Source organism: Eurypyga helias, unplaced genomic scaffold (assembly GCF_000690775.1).
Source record: "Eurypyga helias isolate BGI_N326 unplaced genomic scaffold, ASM69077v1 scaffold26878, whole genome shotgun sequence".
In the NCBI taxonomy this organism is placed as follows: domain Eukaryota; kingdom Metazoa; phylum Chordata; class Aves; order Eurypygiformes; family Eurypygidae; genus Eurypyga; species Eurypyga helias.
Window position 1 is genome coordinate 1 of NW_010265375.1, and position 14,227 is coordinate 14,227.

Genomic DNA, 14,227 nt, shown 5'->3' on the forward strand with positions numbered 1-14,227 from the left:
TGCCCCGGCAGCTGCCGAGCGGGGGGCGCCCTGTGCGTGGGTCGTGTAGCCCCAGCGCAGTCCGACATCCCCGACACCCCCAGCTTCGGGCCAAGGGTGGCCTGTGGTGTAGCTGGAGCCAAGGGAAGGAGAGAGGGTTTATTTTTGAGCCTGTTGGGGTTAGACTTGGAGGGAATTTGGATTAGTTTTTTGGGGTTTGTATATGTGGAGTAGTAAGGGGAGGTTATGAATGGAAAGACTAAACTCTATATGTAAAAAACCCCAACTATTTTCAAACACCACTTACATGTTGTCAGCAGTGTTTGTTATTATTGTGACATTTACCCCAATTCAAACCTTGTAAAACGTGGAGTAGCGACACACATAGCCGCTGTGAAGATGGTTTGTCGTTATTGGTATCAGATAGCAGGTAGTTTTACTTTACTTCACATGTTCGCTTCCCTCCCTCAGTCTGTTCGCAGATGACACTAAGTTGGGTGGAAGTGTTGATCTGCTGGAGGGTAGGAGAGCCCTGCAGAGGGACCTGGGCAGGCTGGATCCATGGGCTGAGGTCAGTTGGATGAGGTTCAACAAGGCCAAGTGCCGGGTCCTGCATTTAGGTCACAACAACCCCAGGCAGCGCTACAGGCTTGGGGATGAGGGGCTGGAAAGCTATCAGGCCGAAAAGGACCTGGGGGGGTTGGTCGACAGCCAGCTGAATATGAGCCAGGAGTGTGCTCAGGTGGCCAAGAAGGCCAACAGGATATTGGGAGCTGGGGGTGTTCAGCCTGAAGAAGAGGAGGCTGAGGGGAGACCTGATTGCCCTCTACAGCTCCCTGAAAGGAGGGAGTAGGGAGGTGGGTTCTGGTCTGTTCTCCTGGGTAACTGAGGATAGGACAAGAGGAAACGGCCTCAAGTTGCATCAGGGGGGGTTTAGGTTAGATATTAGGAGAAACTTCTTCACTGAAAGAGTGGTCAGGCACTGGAACGGGCTGCCCAGGGAAGTGATGGAGTCACCATCCCTGCAGGTGTTGCAGGAGTGTGTAGATGTGGCGCTTGAGGACACGGTCTAGTGGGTATGGTAGCGTTGGGTTGATGGTTGGACTGGATGATCTTACATCTCTTTTCCAACCTTAGTAATTCTGTGACCAAAAAGTATAAAGACAACAAAACTTGAAACTACGTGGTGTCTCGTGCTGTGTCTGCTTGAATAAATATTTATTTTCAATATAGTTTTCTGTTGTGCTTTGTGTTTTGGGCTTGCTTAAATGTGTAGTGCTTGTTTAAAGTCAGTTTAGTGCATTTTGTAGATCTTCCTTTGCATTAGAGGTCATTTGGAGTGAAAGTAAGCTGCTCCCAGGCAGTATCATTTTAAGGTCTTTGCACACATTCAATTAATTTTACTGTAAGATAGGAGTTTGGCCTTTTTGATATTATTGAGTGCTCAATGAACAGTTTCAGAATATTATTTTCAATTGTATCTGAGATTTTTTTTTTTTTTCGTAACTCCAAGTGTCTCTTCAAAGGCAGCGATGTGAAGTACATGAAAGCTGTGCAGTAAAGGCAGTCTGGTTTGAAGTCTGTAATGGTTTTTATGCTTTCTGTCAAAATATCCATCTGCTAAATTGTAATGGATTCTTGGTTTCCGTGGTAAAACCAGCCACTTTTTATGTAATTCCTCTTCTCCTTTAAACATTCCACTTTTCAAAGAGAGAAATCTCCAACAAGTGTCATCTGTGGAAACACTTCACTGTCCCTCAGCTGCCAGAGTGCACGCTGTTCCTGCGTGTTGGTGCTTGTGTTTCGCCAGGACGGAGGGGGTGGCGGGTAGGCATCTTGTATCGGCTCAGAGTGAGGTGTTAGAGGGCAATGACAAAATTATCTTTGAAAATGAGACACTTTCAGCTAAAGGATTAATGGCTCTCATGGGGTGAACTTTGGATGGAATAGCTAGTAATGGCGTGGGTACTTTTCATATCTCACTAATAATACAGTCTAAAACGTGGCTGAGAATGAAGGAAATTAAACATCCAGTGTTTTCTTAGGCTAATTCAGCTGGTTGCATAAGACTGCTAAAACTAGCTAGACAAGTTGTAGGTGTAAATATTTTGATGTGCTTTTAATGTCCTCTGGAGGAGACAGGACTTTCTTTTTTTTTTTCCCCAGGTACTTTTCATCAGCATTATGTGAAATTAATGTAAAGTGGTTTTAGAAGCGATGCTGGTTTTATTGCAGTTGAAGTGGTTAACCCGTGTATGTGAACTTGTGCTCTAATGTGGGTAGACAAATGGCATCTATCATGCACAACAGGTCCGAATTTTTAACAACAAAGCTATGTGTTTTCTTCAGTTTCAATAGTAGGGGTCTCTGCTTTTAAAGCATGCTTTATTGCCATGAATTTTCTTTGGAAAAACATGCAGATACATGATACGATGATGGGCATGAGGTCCTCAGGTCACTATGTATCTATTAATCATAGAATGGTTTAGGTTGGAAGGCACCTTAAAGATCATGTAGTTCCACCCCCCCTGCCATGGGCAGGGACCCCTTCCATTAGACCAGGTTGCTCCAAGCCTCATCCAGCCTGGCCTTGGACACTTCCAGGGATGGGGCATCCACAGCTTCTCTGGGCAACCTGTCCCAGTGCCTCCCCACCCTCTGCGGGAAGAACTTCTTCCTGATATCTAATCTAAACCTCCCCACTTTCAATTTAAACCCGTTACCCCTTGTCCTGTCACTACAGGCCCTTGTAATAAGTCCCCCCCAGTGTCCTTGTTGGCCCCCTTCAGGTACTGGAAGGCTGCAATAAGGTCTCCCCGGAGCCTTCTCTTCTCCAGGCTGAACAAGCACAAAAGGTTTAGTTATTCCAAGTACTCGGGAGCTACAGCATCATCTGCAGTTCTCTACTCGCAAAGCAGTTGTGTGTTGAGGGATGAAGGTAAAGCCTGGCAGCACTGCATTCTGCTTTCAGCTGCGTGAGTTCAAACTCTTCATTACGTCCCTGTTTGCAGCATCCGGTGGGCAGTTTGTTCAGCATTTGGCAATGCTGCTTTTTTCTTAGTACATTGCAGCTTTCTCAATGATTATTTTTCATTGTAAGAAGGAAACGCGTCTTCTCCTGACCCATGTTTTTAATATCCTTTTAGGAGCAATAAACAGCAACCAAGCTATTTCCTGTTGATCGTAATACTAATACTGAGAAAGAAACTGAAATAAACACCCCTTGTATACTGAGCTGTGTGATTCTTTTCAGTTTTAAAGACGACATTTTGGGAGAGAGATTGTAGTCTGCAACAGAGGTTGGAGCGAGTCCAGAAGAGGCCACAAAGATGCTCCGAGGGCTGGAGCCCCTCTGCCATGGGGACAGGCTGAGGGAGTTGGGTTTGTTCAGCCTGGAGAAGAGAAGCCTCCAGGGAGACCTTATAGCACCTTCCAGTACCTGAAGGGGCTACAAGGAAGCTGGGGGGGACTTTTTACAAGGGCCTGTAGTGACAGGACAAGGGGGAACGGGTTTAAATTGAAAGTGGGGAGGGTTAGATTAGATATCAGGAAGAAGTTCTTCCTGGAGAGGGTGGTGAGGCACTGGGACAGGTTGCCCAGAGAAGCTGTGGATGCCCCATCCCTGGAAGTGTCCAAGGCCAGGCTGGATGAGGCTTGGAGCAACCTGGTCTAGTGGAAGGTGTCCCTGCCCATGGCAGGGGGTTGGAACTAGATGATCTTTAAGGTCCCTTCCAACCCAAACCATTCTGTGATTCTATGATTCTATAAGGCTGGGGAGGAATCATCAGAGATGCTTAAATAGAGAGTTTCTTCCTTGGCCCTTGCTGTATTTTGTGAGGCATTGCTGTGAAGAGTAAGAGCATTTTCCTCCACATCCTGTCTATTTCTATCCCAACAGAGCATGCCACCAGTGATATTTCCCAAGAAGGTATTTTGCTGAATGCACAGGATGGTCAGCCAGCAGTTTCAGTGCTATGCTGGGCGGAATAGGGATGTGGCAGTATTCCTGTGTAGCTTGCTGAAAAATCTTGCACGTATTCCTAAATTGGTCACCTGTTGCTACTCTTGATGAATTTTAGATAACTTCATTTCTTGACAAATCCCATCAAGTAATAGCAAATCCCATAAATTTGCCCATTTAAAAATTGTCCATTATTCTATCTCAGCGTAGCTTAAATTTTTTTTTGCCTTTAAAATCAGTATGTACTGGTCTTCTGTTTGTGAACCACTTCTATTTTGATTCTGCCAGGCTGGATGAACGCTGCACAGCTATGGAGAATGAACCAAACACAACAACATGTTCTGCATCTACAACTACTGTCACTACCACCTCCACCTCCCGGACACAGCTACCACAGATATCTGTCTACAGTGGCTCGGACAGGCATGCCGTCCAGGTACTGGGCTGTGAGGTGTTCTCTCCTGTCCTGTACAGTGTGCTCAAGGCATTGTGCAATACTTTCTTAATTGCTGTTTTCTTTTTCAGTATCTGAGTGGTTTTCAGAAGGTAGTGTTCACCGGAGGGTATCGTAACACTTTAGAATAAAGCAGGGTACAGGCCTGCCTCCCCAGTGAGGGAGGGGGACGTGCTGTGCTAAGAAGTTGATGGGTTGGGGTTTTTTCCATTCCCTAAAGGTATGGATTGTTAACGTGAGCCTTTACAAAATAACACAGAATAAAGCTGTTCATTTGACCGACATTGACCACGGGGATCCAGAGGGGTGTGTGTGACTGCTGCTTTGGATCCAGCCCCTCCTGCTGTTCTTTAAATTAGGTCTCCTCGAACTCTGTACAGCCCATTCTGTTGGGTTGATGACTGAGTCACTCACACGCTATCCTGATCTCTCAAAAAGCAGAATATTATGTAGGCCTGGTTGACAGGGACCTAAGAGCCTTGGATGTTGTGTATGAATGATGCTCTATTGTCAGCTGATTATCAGGCTTTCCTTGAAAACATGGGTATATTTATGTTGACTGTATTCTGTGACGTGATTGAGAACAGTGATGGAGGAAGTTCAGTATTACATGATTGCTGTGAAAAGAATTTATTTGGTTTTATTTCCTTATAAAGGTAAACTTCAGCCTCATGTCAGCATGGTGTGTACTTTGTAATTGTAATTAATTGCCTACTGATTCATCACAGGTTATTCAGCAGGCCTTGCATCGTCCTCCTAGCTCAGCTGCTCAGTACCTCCAGCAGATGTATGCAGCCCAACAGCAGCATCTAATGCTGCAGACTGCTGCTTTGCAGCAGCAGCACTTAAGCAGTACCCAATTTCAGAGTCTGGCAACTGTACCACAGGTGAGAGCGAAGATTGCTGAAACACAATGGTATGCTATCTTCTAGAGCAGGGCTACGGTTCTAGAGCATTGTCAAACATAATAACAGCTTAAGTGCCTGAGCTTAACGCCTCAAAATAATTCACTGTTATATTTTGATTACTTTGTTCTTTTAAATTGTATCTTCCTCCAAACAGTTTGGAGGAAGTGTTTTGTCTAGTGTTACCGATGCTCCAGTAGGCAACCATTCCATGCTTTATTGCATACATTATAATGCATCATGTGAACCATCAAACAGTAGTCAAATAAATATTAAAAGTAGACTGCTTCAATCTTCATCCCATGTTTTTCTCTAAAAATTGATGGGGAAAGCTGTGAATAGCAACCTATCTTAGTGAAATCAAATGAAATCAATGAACGTCTGGGATCTTAGTGTGTTTTGCCACACATCTGGCTGCAGTATAAGTAATGGCAAGATTCAGTTTTAACTCTGAGTGTGGAAATGTAGGAAGTAAATGACATTCCATTTCTGAAGCACAGCTTTTAACGTTAGGGAACACTGGAGGAGACCCAGGTTGAAAACTCAAGCAGTTGAAAGAATTCCTTTGACCTCAGTTGACCTTGGCTTGAGAATATTGTCTTGCAGAGATAGATGGTTGTTAATGATGTTACACATGAAAATGCTAAAATGAAGTTAAAGACTTCAGGGATATAGCTGTTGTCAGAACTGGGCCTGACTCTAATATGCTCCTGACTTTTTCTTCTGTACCTTTTCCATTAGATCGTGGTGATATATTGATCTGTCTTCTTTATTTTTTGTGACGGATTTGCGTGTGCATATGTAGTTAAACAGAGGAAAAAAGAAAAACACATTGGGGAAGGCTAAGAAGTTGTGTTACGCAGTCTGTTAATACAGAAATTGAAATCCCTGTCCCTGTATTCATCTGAAGGGCTGGCATAGTATACTGTTATGGAGGCTACATGTGCATCCATAAATTATTCTACAGTATGAGGGTGTTCTTTACAGCACTTACAAAGCTTGTTTTATTTTTAGAGGATTCTAATTATAGTAAAACTAATAATAACAGGTTTTACTGATGTCACATTTTAAGTGCTGAGCACCATAGGTAGTGAGCTGATCGATTAGCTCCATCATTAACAGTCTGATAGACTTTACCTCTGGTAGTTTTTGATAAAGTCTTGATCTGGAAGAATCTGAGTGCCTGAAATTGGGTAGGAATTCCAAACATTTAGCAGCTTGCGGATAGCATTCCCTAGTGCAGAGTGCGTTTTGCTGCAAACTAATTCCACGGAGTAAAGCATTTTTACTGTTAACTCACAGCAAAGATGATGGTAGGGAGGGATGTTTCTGATGGTTTATGCAATAATATGAACATCACTTAAATACTTTTTGATTTCAATATTTGACACCTATTCTTGCTATTTAGGCAAGCCTGTCAGGTGGGAGGCAATGTACTTCCCCCACTGGGAGTGTCACTCAGCAGTCAAGCATGTCGCAGACCTCGGTACGTAACTGAACAAAGCCCTCCATCCATTCTCAACCCCTCTTGGTCATTATGTAACTTCTTGGAAAAACAGAAAAAAAATTAGTATTTAAATTTGTGTGGTTAAGATCAGTGTTACAGAACAGTAAATAGTAGTGTGACGACTCTGTAGTAAGCGTTGGCTGCGCTTCCAGCATCCGCCAGTCATCCTGGTGCATGCTGCCAGCTGCTGTCGTGGCTGGCCAGCGTTGGAGGCTTCCCTGGTCCCAGCCCATTCGTGGTGCTTTGAGGGGCAGCTACTTGCTCCACAAGCACTAGTGACTGTTCAGACCGCTGCAGGAGTCACTCCCCAAGCTTTCATCTTTCACATGATTTCTTACTGGAGTTTTTACATGAGTGTCTTTATTCAGGGCACTATTGTAGGTTAAAATCATAACTCTGTGTATCAGTGGTTATAGAGCACCAAATCTAAAGAATCCAAGTCAGTGCTCACATACAGATATGAAACTGATTAAGTGTTTATAACATTCATTCTTTTATTGGTTATCATCTTTTATCATGCACTTTCAATTACTTTATCCATATTGTAGGCATGTGCTCAGGTTTCAGTTATTAGCAGCTCTGTGTTCAGTTCACGCTGTATTTCTTTAAGCGGCACCTTCAGACATGTAATTTGCACAGTCTGTTCTGTCCAGTTCTACAGCTGTCTTGAGTAGGACTTTGTTGGTCCTACAGACATCCTGCTTATGAATCATGCCCTCAAGCTGTTCATGACTTCAGTGCATAGCTTCACTGATTTAACTGTGTATTTTTTTAAGCTCCCATAGCATTGCTTTGGCTTACAGTTGTTAGAAATAAAATCATTAATTCGTTAAATTTAGGAGGGAGGGTCTTTAAATATGTCTGATGTTAAGCTAACGTAATAATTGGGCTGGGATTTTTCAAGGAAATCTTTTGAGTAAGTGATGAAAAAGAGCTGGGCACTTAACTCTGTTAGACCGGTTAGAGAAAAAACGAGAAGAAACCCCAAACCACAACAGCTTTTGTTTGAGAAGATGCTAAAGAGCATTCACGAACATTTATATGAAATTCTAGACAGTTTTCGTTTCCAGTCATTTTTAAATGTGAATGTGTAGAATGAGGAATCCAAGTCCATATATATGGCGGCACACAGAAGTGGCCTGATCAGGTTGCATGACTGCAGTTATCAGTCTAGTCAGATAATGGAAACCTTTAAAGATGCTTAAATATTAAAATAGAGGTATTTTTCTTAAAATATTGCAAGCTCATGTTACATATTCTGTAAATGTGTATTTGTATGAGGTATGTTTTTTGGACTTCACGGTATTGTTTATACTCGTAACTGATTATTATTATTTACTGTCAAACAGTTGCTAGCAGCCTAAGAATGAAATGTACAGTCTTGCCAGAATGCAGTTCTGTGATGACTGGCTCAGTATATTTTTGCTATCTTTATGGGTCAGAGATTTCAACTGCCGCTGCCATTTTTGTCAAAGGCTTTCTGGCTTTAGACCCTAGGATGAATGAATTTCCATGACAGAAGCAATATTTTTGTTTCCTTAGATTAACCTCTCCACCTCTCCCACACCTGCACAGATAATAAGCCGTTCACAGACCTCCAACACCACCAGCAGCAGTATTACCCAACAGACTATGTTGCTGGGGAGCACCTCTCCAACCCTGAGTGCAAGCCAGGCTCAAATGTATCTGCGAGCTCAAATGGTAAGTTTTGATTACAATTCTTAAGCTTGGTTTTGGTCCCCTCCCTCCTCCCCCAAAAAAACCCTTAACTATTTCAGCTTTTATTTTGTTTTTATAAATTCTTCATAAATATTCTTCTTTAGTTTCAGCTAGCATTGAGAGTTTAGTCACTAATTTGTGAATACATAATCTTATGAAACACTGTAGTGAAGTTATTGAAGTTGTACTTGAATGCTCAGGTACCAGTCAGCTCTTGGTAATATGAGAGAGTTTTCTGAATGTGTAGCACAAGTATTTTACATTATTATATTTTAAATTTATTTACCTAAACTACAGTGACAAATTGTTCTTTGAGTAAGTCCATCTGAAAGTAAAAAAGAAGCTGTATATACTACATGTAACTTATCTATCTCTTTTTAAAATACTGCATTTCTTTCACATATTTTCAGAGTTTCAGTCTGTTACCAGTTTTTTGTTTTCTTGCTTAACAGCTTATTTTTACTCCGGCAACCACTGTGGCTGCTGTCCAGTCTGACATTCCTGTTGTCTCATCATCTTCCTCCTCTTCCTGTCAGTCTGCAGCTACTCAGGTGAGCTTGTGTAAATGTATGAAAGCCAAGTCAAGTGGAGTGGGCAAAAACTGAGAAGCAAGGAAATATTGCACTTAAGTTTTACTTGCTTATAAAAGCTACTAGTGGGTACTGGTTATGTACAACTTCCGTGTCTTCTGTTTACCGTCATGTATTTTGAACCTCCCGTTCTCATGATGTCCCTGAGCAAGAGAAAAAGAAACTTGAGAAATTGCGCTGCAACATGTAGCATTTGACCATCACCTCTAATGCCTTCCAGATACCACTAACATAAAGTCACACATTTAGAGGTGATCATGTTATATGTAAAATTGGGATCCTGGATACGACATCTCAGTTCTTCATAATTAGCTCGTATCTTTTTTTACGTTGAATAACTTAGTGTTAGCAGCTGAACTTGTGTCACCTTTTCACTGTGCAACATCTTTGTATATCATCTGGGAAAACATACAGAACAGCACAAATATCTACAGAACATGTTTGACACAGTTTTCTGCTATGAAAACTGAACATGTATGTAACAAGTTTATGCTCTCATGCAAGATCTTGTTTTCTATCTTCAGTTTCTTCAAAAGCCTTTGGTAAATGGACCTTGTTTAGAAATCCAAGTGAATTATACCAGTTGAAAGCTCTCTGACCCTGTTTTTGTTGATCCCTTCAATGGATTTGCAACTCTTTTTTACAAAAGTTCTATTTCTGCCTCTTCCCCAATCCGGCACATGTCTGTGTGCTTACTAATTTGGTTCTTTATTACAGTTTGGAGTACTGTTCCAGTCGTATTTGTCTGACAAATGCTTGTTACTCAGTCTGCACTGTTCCCTTTGGCCGTGAGTGGATGTAGTTTCATCACAGATCGTACAAGTTGGTCAATAAACTAGGATTACTATGGAGTGATCAGCAGATGAATGTGGACGTTTAGATGGAACTTGATTTCGTTGTGTTTACTGGGGCTTCCATGTGTTTCACTGCACTGCTGTTCATATTGAAGCCAACCTCATGTAAGAACTTCTGAATGATGGTTGAGAGAACAGTTATGTCTTCCTTTTGAGAATTAAGGTGTTGAGGACTGTTACTTGACCTACTAGCTATGGCTTGTGATTTGAAACTTTGGCTCTACCCAGGCTTTGCCAAAAGAGTTTCTTGTGAGTGGTGTACAAGTGGCAGGAGGGACTTGGCCATTGTTTGTCCATTGTAACAAAGGTTCTTGTGTCAGTTGGAATGCAGTCAAGTGAGATCTTCTGCCCCTGACTTTGTTGAGTTAGTGTTTTTTTCTTGATGGTGTTCCTAACTTGTTTTCTTGAGCTGTGCTTTCAGTTTCACTTGAATGCAGGTTTGCAACTCTTCCTTTCAGTTTGATTTCAGTTACTTTCTCAGCACATGCTGGCCTCTCCTTCCCTTTTGTTTGAGTTTTCTGCAAAGCAAATGGCATGCTATGAGAGTGAGAGTCTAATGGGAACCATGCCTTCAGTATACTGTAGGCTGGAGTGTGAGACGGGTCCTGATAAAAGGGCATGGTAAAGCCTTCCTACCATTGCTTCCAGAATTGCAATTGACCTTTGGCTTCCCATATTGAGTAGTTTCCTCTGAACTGCGGAGACAGGGCCTGTCATTACAGTGTTTGTGGCACTATGCAGCTCTGTCATGACTGAGTTTGTTGGGCAAATACGGTATCCTCATTTGAGGAGCACATCCTTCAAAAACACACAAGCAGGTACAGGTGTCGTCCTTTGGACTTTGTGTCTTCAAGAGTGACAAGTGCCTTGATCAGCATAAGCTGTTAGCCTCTCGGAGAAATACAGGAGTAATCTCATCCCAGTTGTTTTATTTGCCCAGGCATCTGTTTATCCATAGACTTCTCTCCTTGTCTGCAGGCATTTTGATTGGACATAATGCCAGAGAAGAGCAATGTTTTTCTAGAACATGGTTTGTCTTCTCTTTTATAAGTCCTCTGTAGGGACGATCTGCAGAACTGATCACATATTATCATATATAATGCACTATATGTAATAGCTTATTAGTAGCTGCTCATCTGTGACTCGTTGACAGATTTGCCAGAGCTTTTGCTTCTCACCTCATGAGTAGAACCTTGACTTGCTCAGTGCCTGTATTTATTTGCAGTGCCTCCTGGTTTTTCTGAGAACTCTTTCCTTGCAAATTGAACAACCAAAGAAAAAAGTTCATTTATGTATGATGAAGTGTCATCTGAGTCTGCTTCCTTCTTGAAGATCTTAACGATGTGTCACTGTTCTGAGAGAATGGTAAATCCCTGAAGCTTGCCTTCCCTTTGCTTTGCCAGTAGGTATCTGAGGGGGGCAGGGTGTGCTGGAACCCAGCTGTGTATTTATGAAGGATGCTGTTGAGCAAGCTCACAGTGTGAAGTTTATCAGTTGAGCCTTCATTGAAAAGACAGACTGCTCCTTCAGTCTTGGGAGTTACATTACCCTTTATCACAGCTGCCTCTCTTCCCTCCAGATTCTGCAGATTAAGTTTGAAAGTGTAGAGAGGTTACTGAATGGGTTAGCAGCTCTTTTTGCATTTGTATCTTTGTCTTTCACATTCAAGGTAGAAATGGCAGTGAGGCATGTGACTTTACAGTCTTGGTCCTTCTGTACCGCAGGGTTTAGAGGTCCAGAGGTCCACTTCGCACATGTCTGCCCAACTGTGCAACTTCCTGAGACATGGCTGCAGAGAGACAGTAGAATCTCCCCCAGAGCATGGAGCATTATTCAGTCAGATGAACTGCTGTGGTGACCTTGCCAAGCTCAAGCCGTTCCTCTCCCCTCAGTGATCAGTACTGCCCTATTGCCAGATGTTGTTAACCTTGGTTGTCTAGTTTCTATAGCAGCAGTGACATTGCAAAGATCCAGTGTCATCCATAGTCAGTGATGCACTGGAAAAGCTGTAACACCAGTACACTTTCTTTTTCTTGGCTTGTGATAAATATGTCCTTGGGATTTCAGTCACCTGGGTTGAGAGAAATGTCTTTGTTTATCATATAAGCAAAGCTGAGCAAATAGGCAGGGCCAGTTAATGAGAAAAAAATGTGTTTGCTTATAGCCATAGATGTGTACATTACACTTAGCCAAGATGTACAGTATAGTGATCTCACAGTGCCATCTTCCACGTAGAAATATCAGAGACGCTCAGGAGTTTCTCCATGACACACTGAATAGTTAGGGGAATGGACACTTCTCTCCTGCTTACTCTTCTTCCCTTCTGCTTTCATAATTTGTTCTTATATGTGTCTCCCGATTAGTTACCTTATCTGGTAACTAAAGGTTTATACTCAGAGAGATAGGATTTCAGTAAATGTCTCATGCATGCCAGTAAGGAAACAAATCCTACTGTCTGCAGAACAGGGCTTGGATGTGTCCTGTAACACACTGACAGTGAAAAATAAAATGTCAACCAGCTGTTCATTACACATGTACTACCTGTTGAATGAGGAAGGGATTATGTAATCAAAATAATGGATGGTGGTGATAATTAGTCCTCTCTTATCATGTAAAGTGTGATGTAAGTTAGTGCTACAAGGGCAGTCTCTATCCCTGAAAACAAAATTCTAGCTCAGCACGTAGGATGGGAAAGCTGGGATCATTATGCACTTACCTGGCTGTGGTGTAGCAGACGTTAGTGAAAATAATCACAGACTGATTTACATTTCAGAAGGCAAACCTTTTGTTTCATGTGACGTTGGAGGTGTCGTGATGCCAAGGTACATTAATAATGCGGTCGAAACAAAGAGCTCAGGTCTGTTAAGTCACGGATAACATACAGCAGATTCTGGTCCCATTGACCACCCAAGGCTCTGGTTTATGTTAGTCTCTGCAAACGTTCTTACAGACCACTGCACTTCTGCAGTGTCTGTGTAAAAATAGAATTGCATTTGCTTAAGACACTTTGTCATTCACTTTAAAGGCATAATAAGGAAAAAATGCAAGTTTTCATTCAAATTAATGTAATGAACAATTTCAATTCCTTTTAAAAGTTCTCTAAGAAAAACTACTTTCCCATATGTTCTTTATCACTGAAGTAGTCCAAGATTCTTTAAAATTTGTGGCTGAAAAGGTACTTCGATATGCAGATACTTAACTTGTATTTTGATCACGTGGGATGAGATGCAGTACATAACGTCATTTTTTTACTATTTTGGCCTAGATGTTTGTCAGAGATGTTTATATGGCTTGAGTTTTTTCATGTTTTGCTCTTTCCCCAGGTTCAGAACTTGACACTGCGCAGTCAGAAGTTGGGTGTATTGTCAAGTTCACAGAATGGCCCACCAAAGAGCAGCAGTCAAACTTTGTCTCTGTGCCCTAATAAACCTGTAACCAGTTCCAAGGGCAGCCAACCAGATCCCTCAGAAAGCAATAGGAAAGGCGAGAGCCCAACTCCAGAATGTCGGAGTACACCAGTCACACGGACATCGAGCATACATCACTTAATAACACCAGGTAGGATGAAAATGGAGCTACAACAAAGTTATTTTAATAAAGTTCATTTGTATGTTATGGTTCAGTCAGAGTCCAGTGCTCTCTGACCAGGTTCTTTTAGATACTCCACATGAAGAGAGTTTAATGTTTAATAACGAATTTACTTCTTTGTTGATATTGGATGTTACACAGGATTTTGATTTAGCAGAGTGATACAGCAACGTTCTTAAATCATGATACAAGCACAATATGGCAATTGCAATGCACGCTGAATCACCGTACAAACATGATTCTTACTCCCGATCTCTGCGTACTCATTGTCAGGACATGTTATCCCCAGTCCTTGGGAAGCAATGCATGGGCTGAAGCCACATCAAGCCTCTTGCTCTCATCAAAAGCTATTTTGTTGGAGGTTTATGGTTTTATTTTTTTTCACTGTCTTGTCTGTATCATCACAATGTTTTTATATCAACTACTTTTATGAACCCATAGGCAATAGTGCCCCAGAATCTTAGTATTTTGTATAATACCAAGATAAAACAAGACAAGCCTGCAGTTGTTTAGATATGCATTTTATCTTCCTTATTTTGCAAGAGTAAGTGTAGTCTAGACAATTGGTGTGAGTTCTGGGATTTGACTTGGCTTTTGGAGAAGGACTAGGACTCCAAGGCAGCCATGCATGAGGTATAGTGCCCTAATGCTCTTAGAAATTCTGTAGGGA

General features: G+C 42.0%; 1 protein-coding gene across 1 annotated transcript in view; it reads left to right on the forward strand.

The window, feature by feature from the left end:
• The first annotated feature begins 4,250 nt into the window (after window positions 1-4,250).
• LOC104513396 (polyhomeotic-like protein 3) overlaps window positions 4,251-14,227 on the forward strand; it is a 23,513-nt gene continuing 13,536 nt past the window's right edge. The window contains 6 exon segments of the mRNA XM_010156727.1: window positions 4,251-4,376; window positions 5,123-5,281; window positions 6,708-6,785; window positions 8,349-8,507; window positions 8,978-9,076; window positions 13,293-13,527. Coding sequence (XP_010155029.1) covers window positions 4,251-4,376; window positions 5,123-5,281; window positions 6,708-6,785; window positions 8,349-8,507; window positions 8,978-9,076; window positions 13,293-13,527 — 856 coding nt within the window.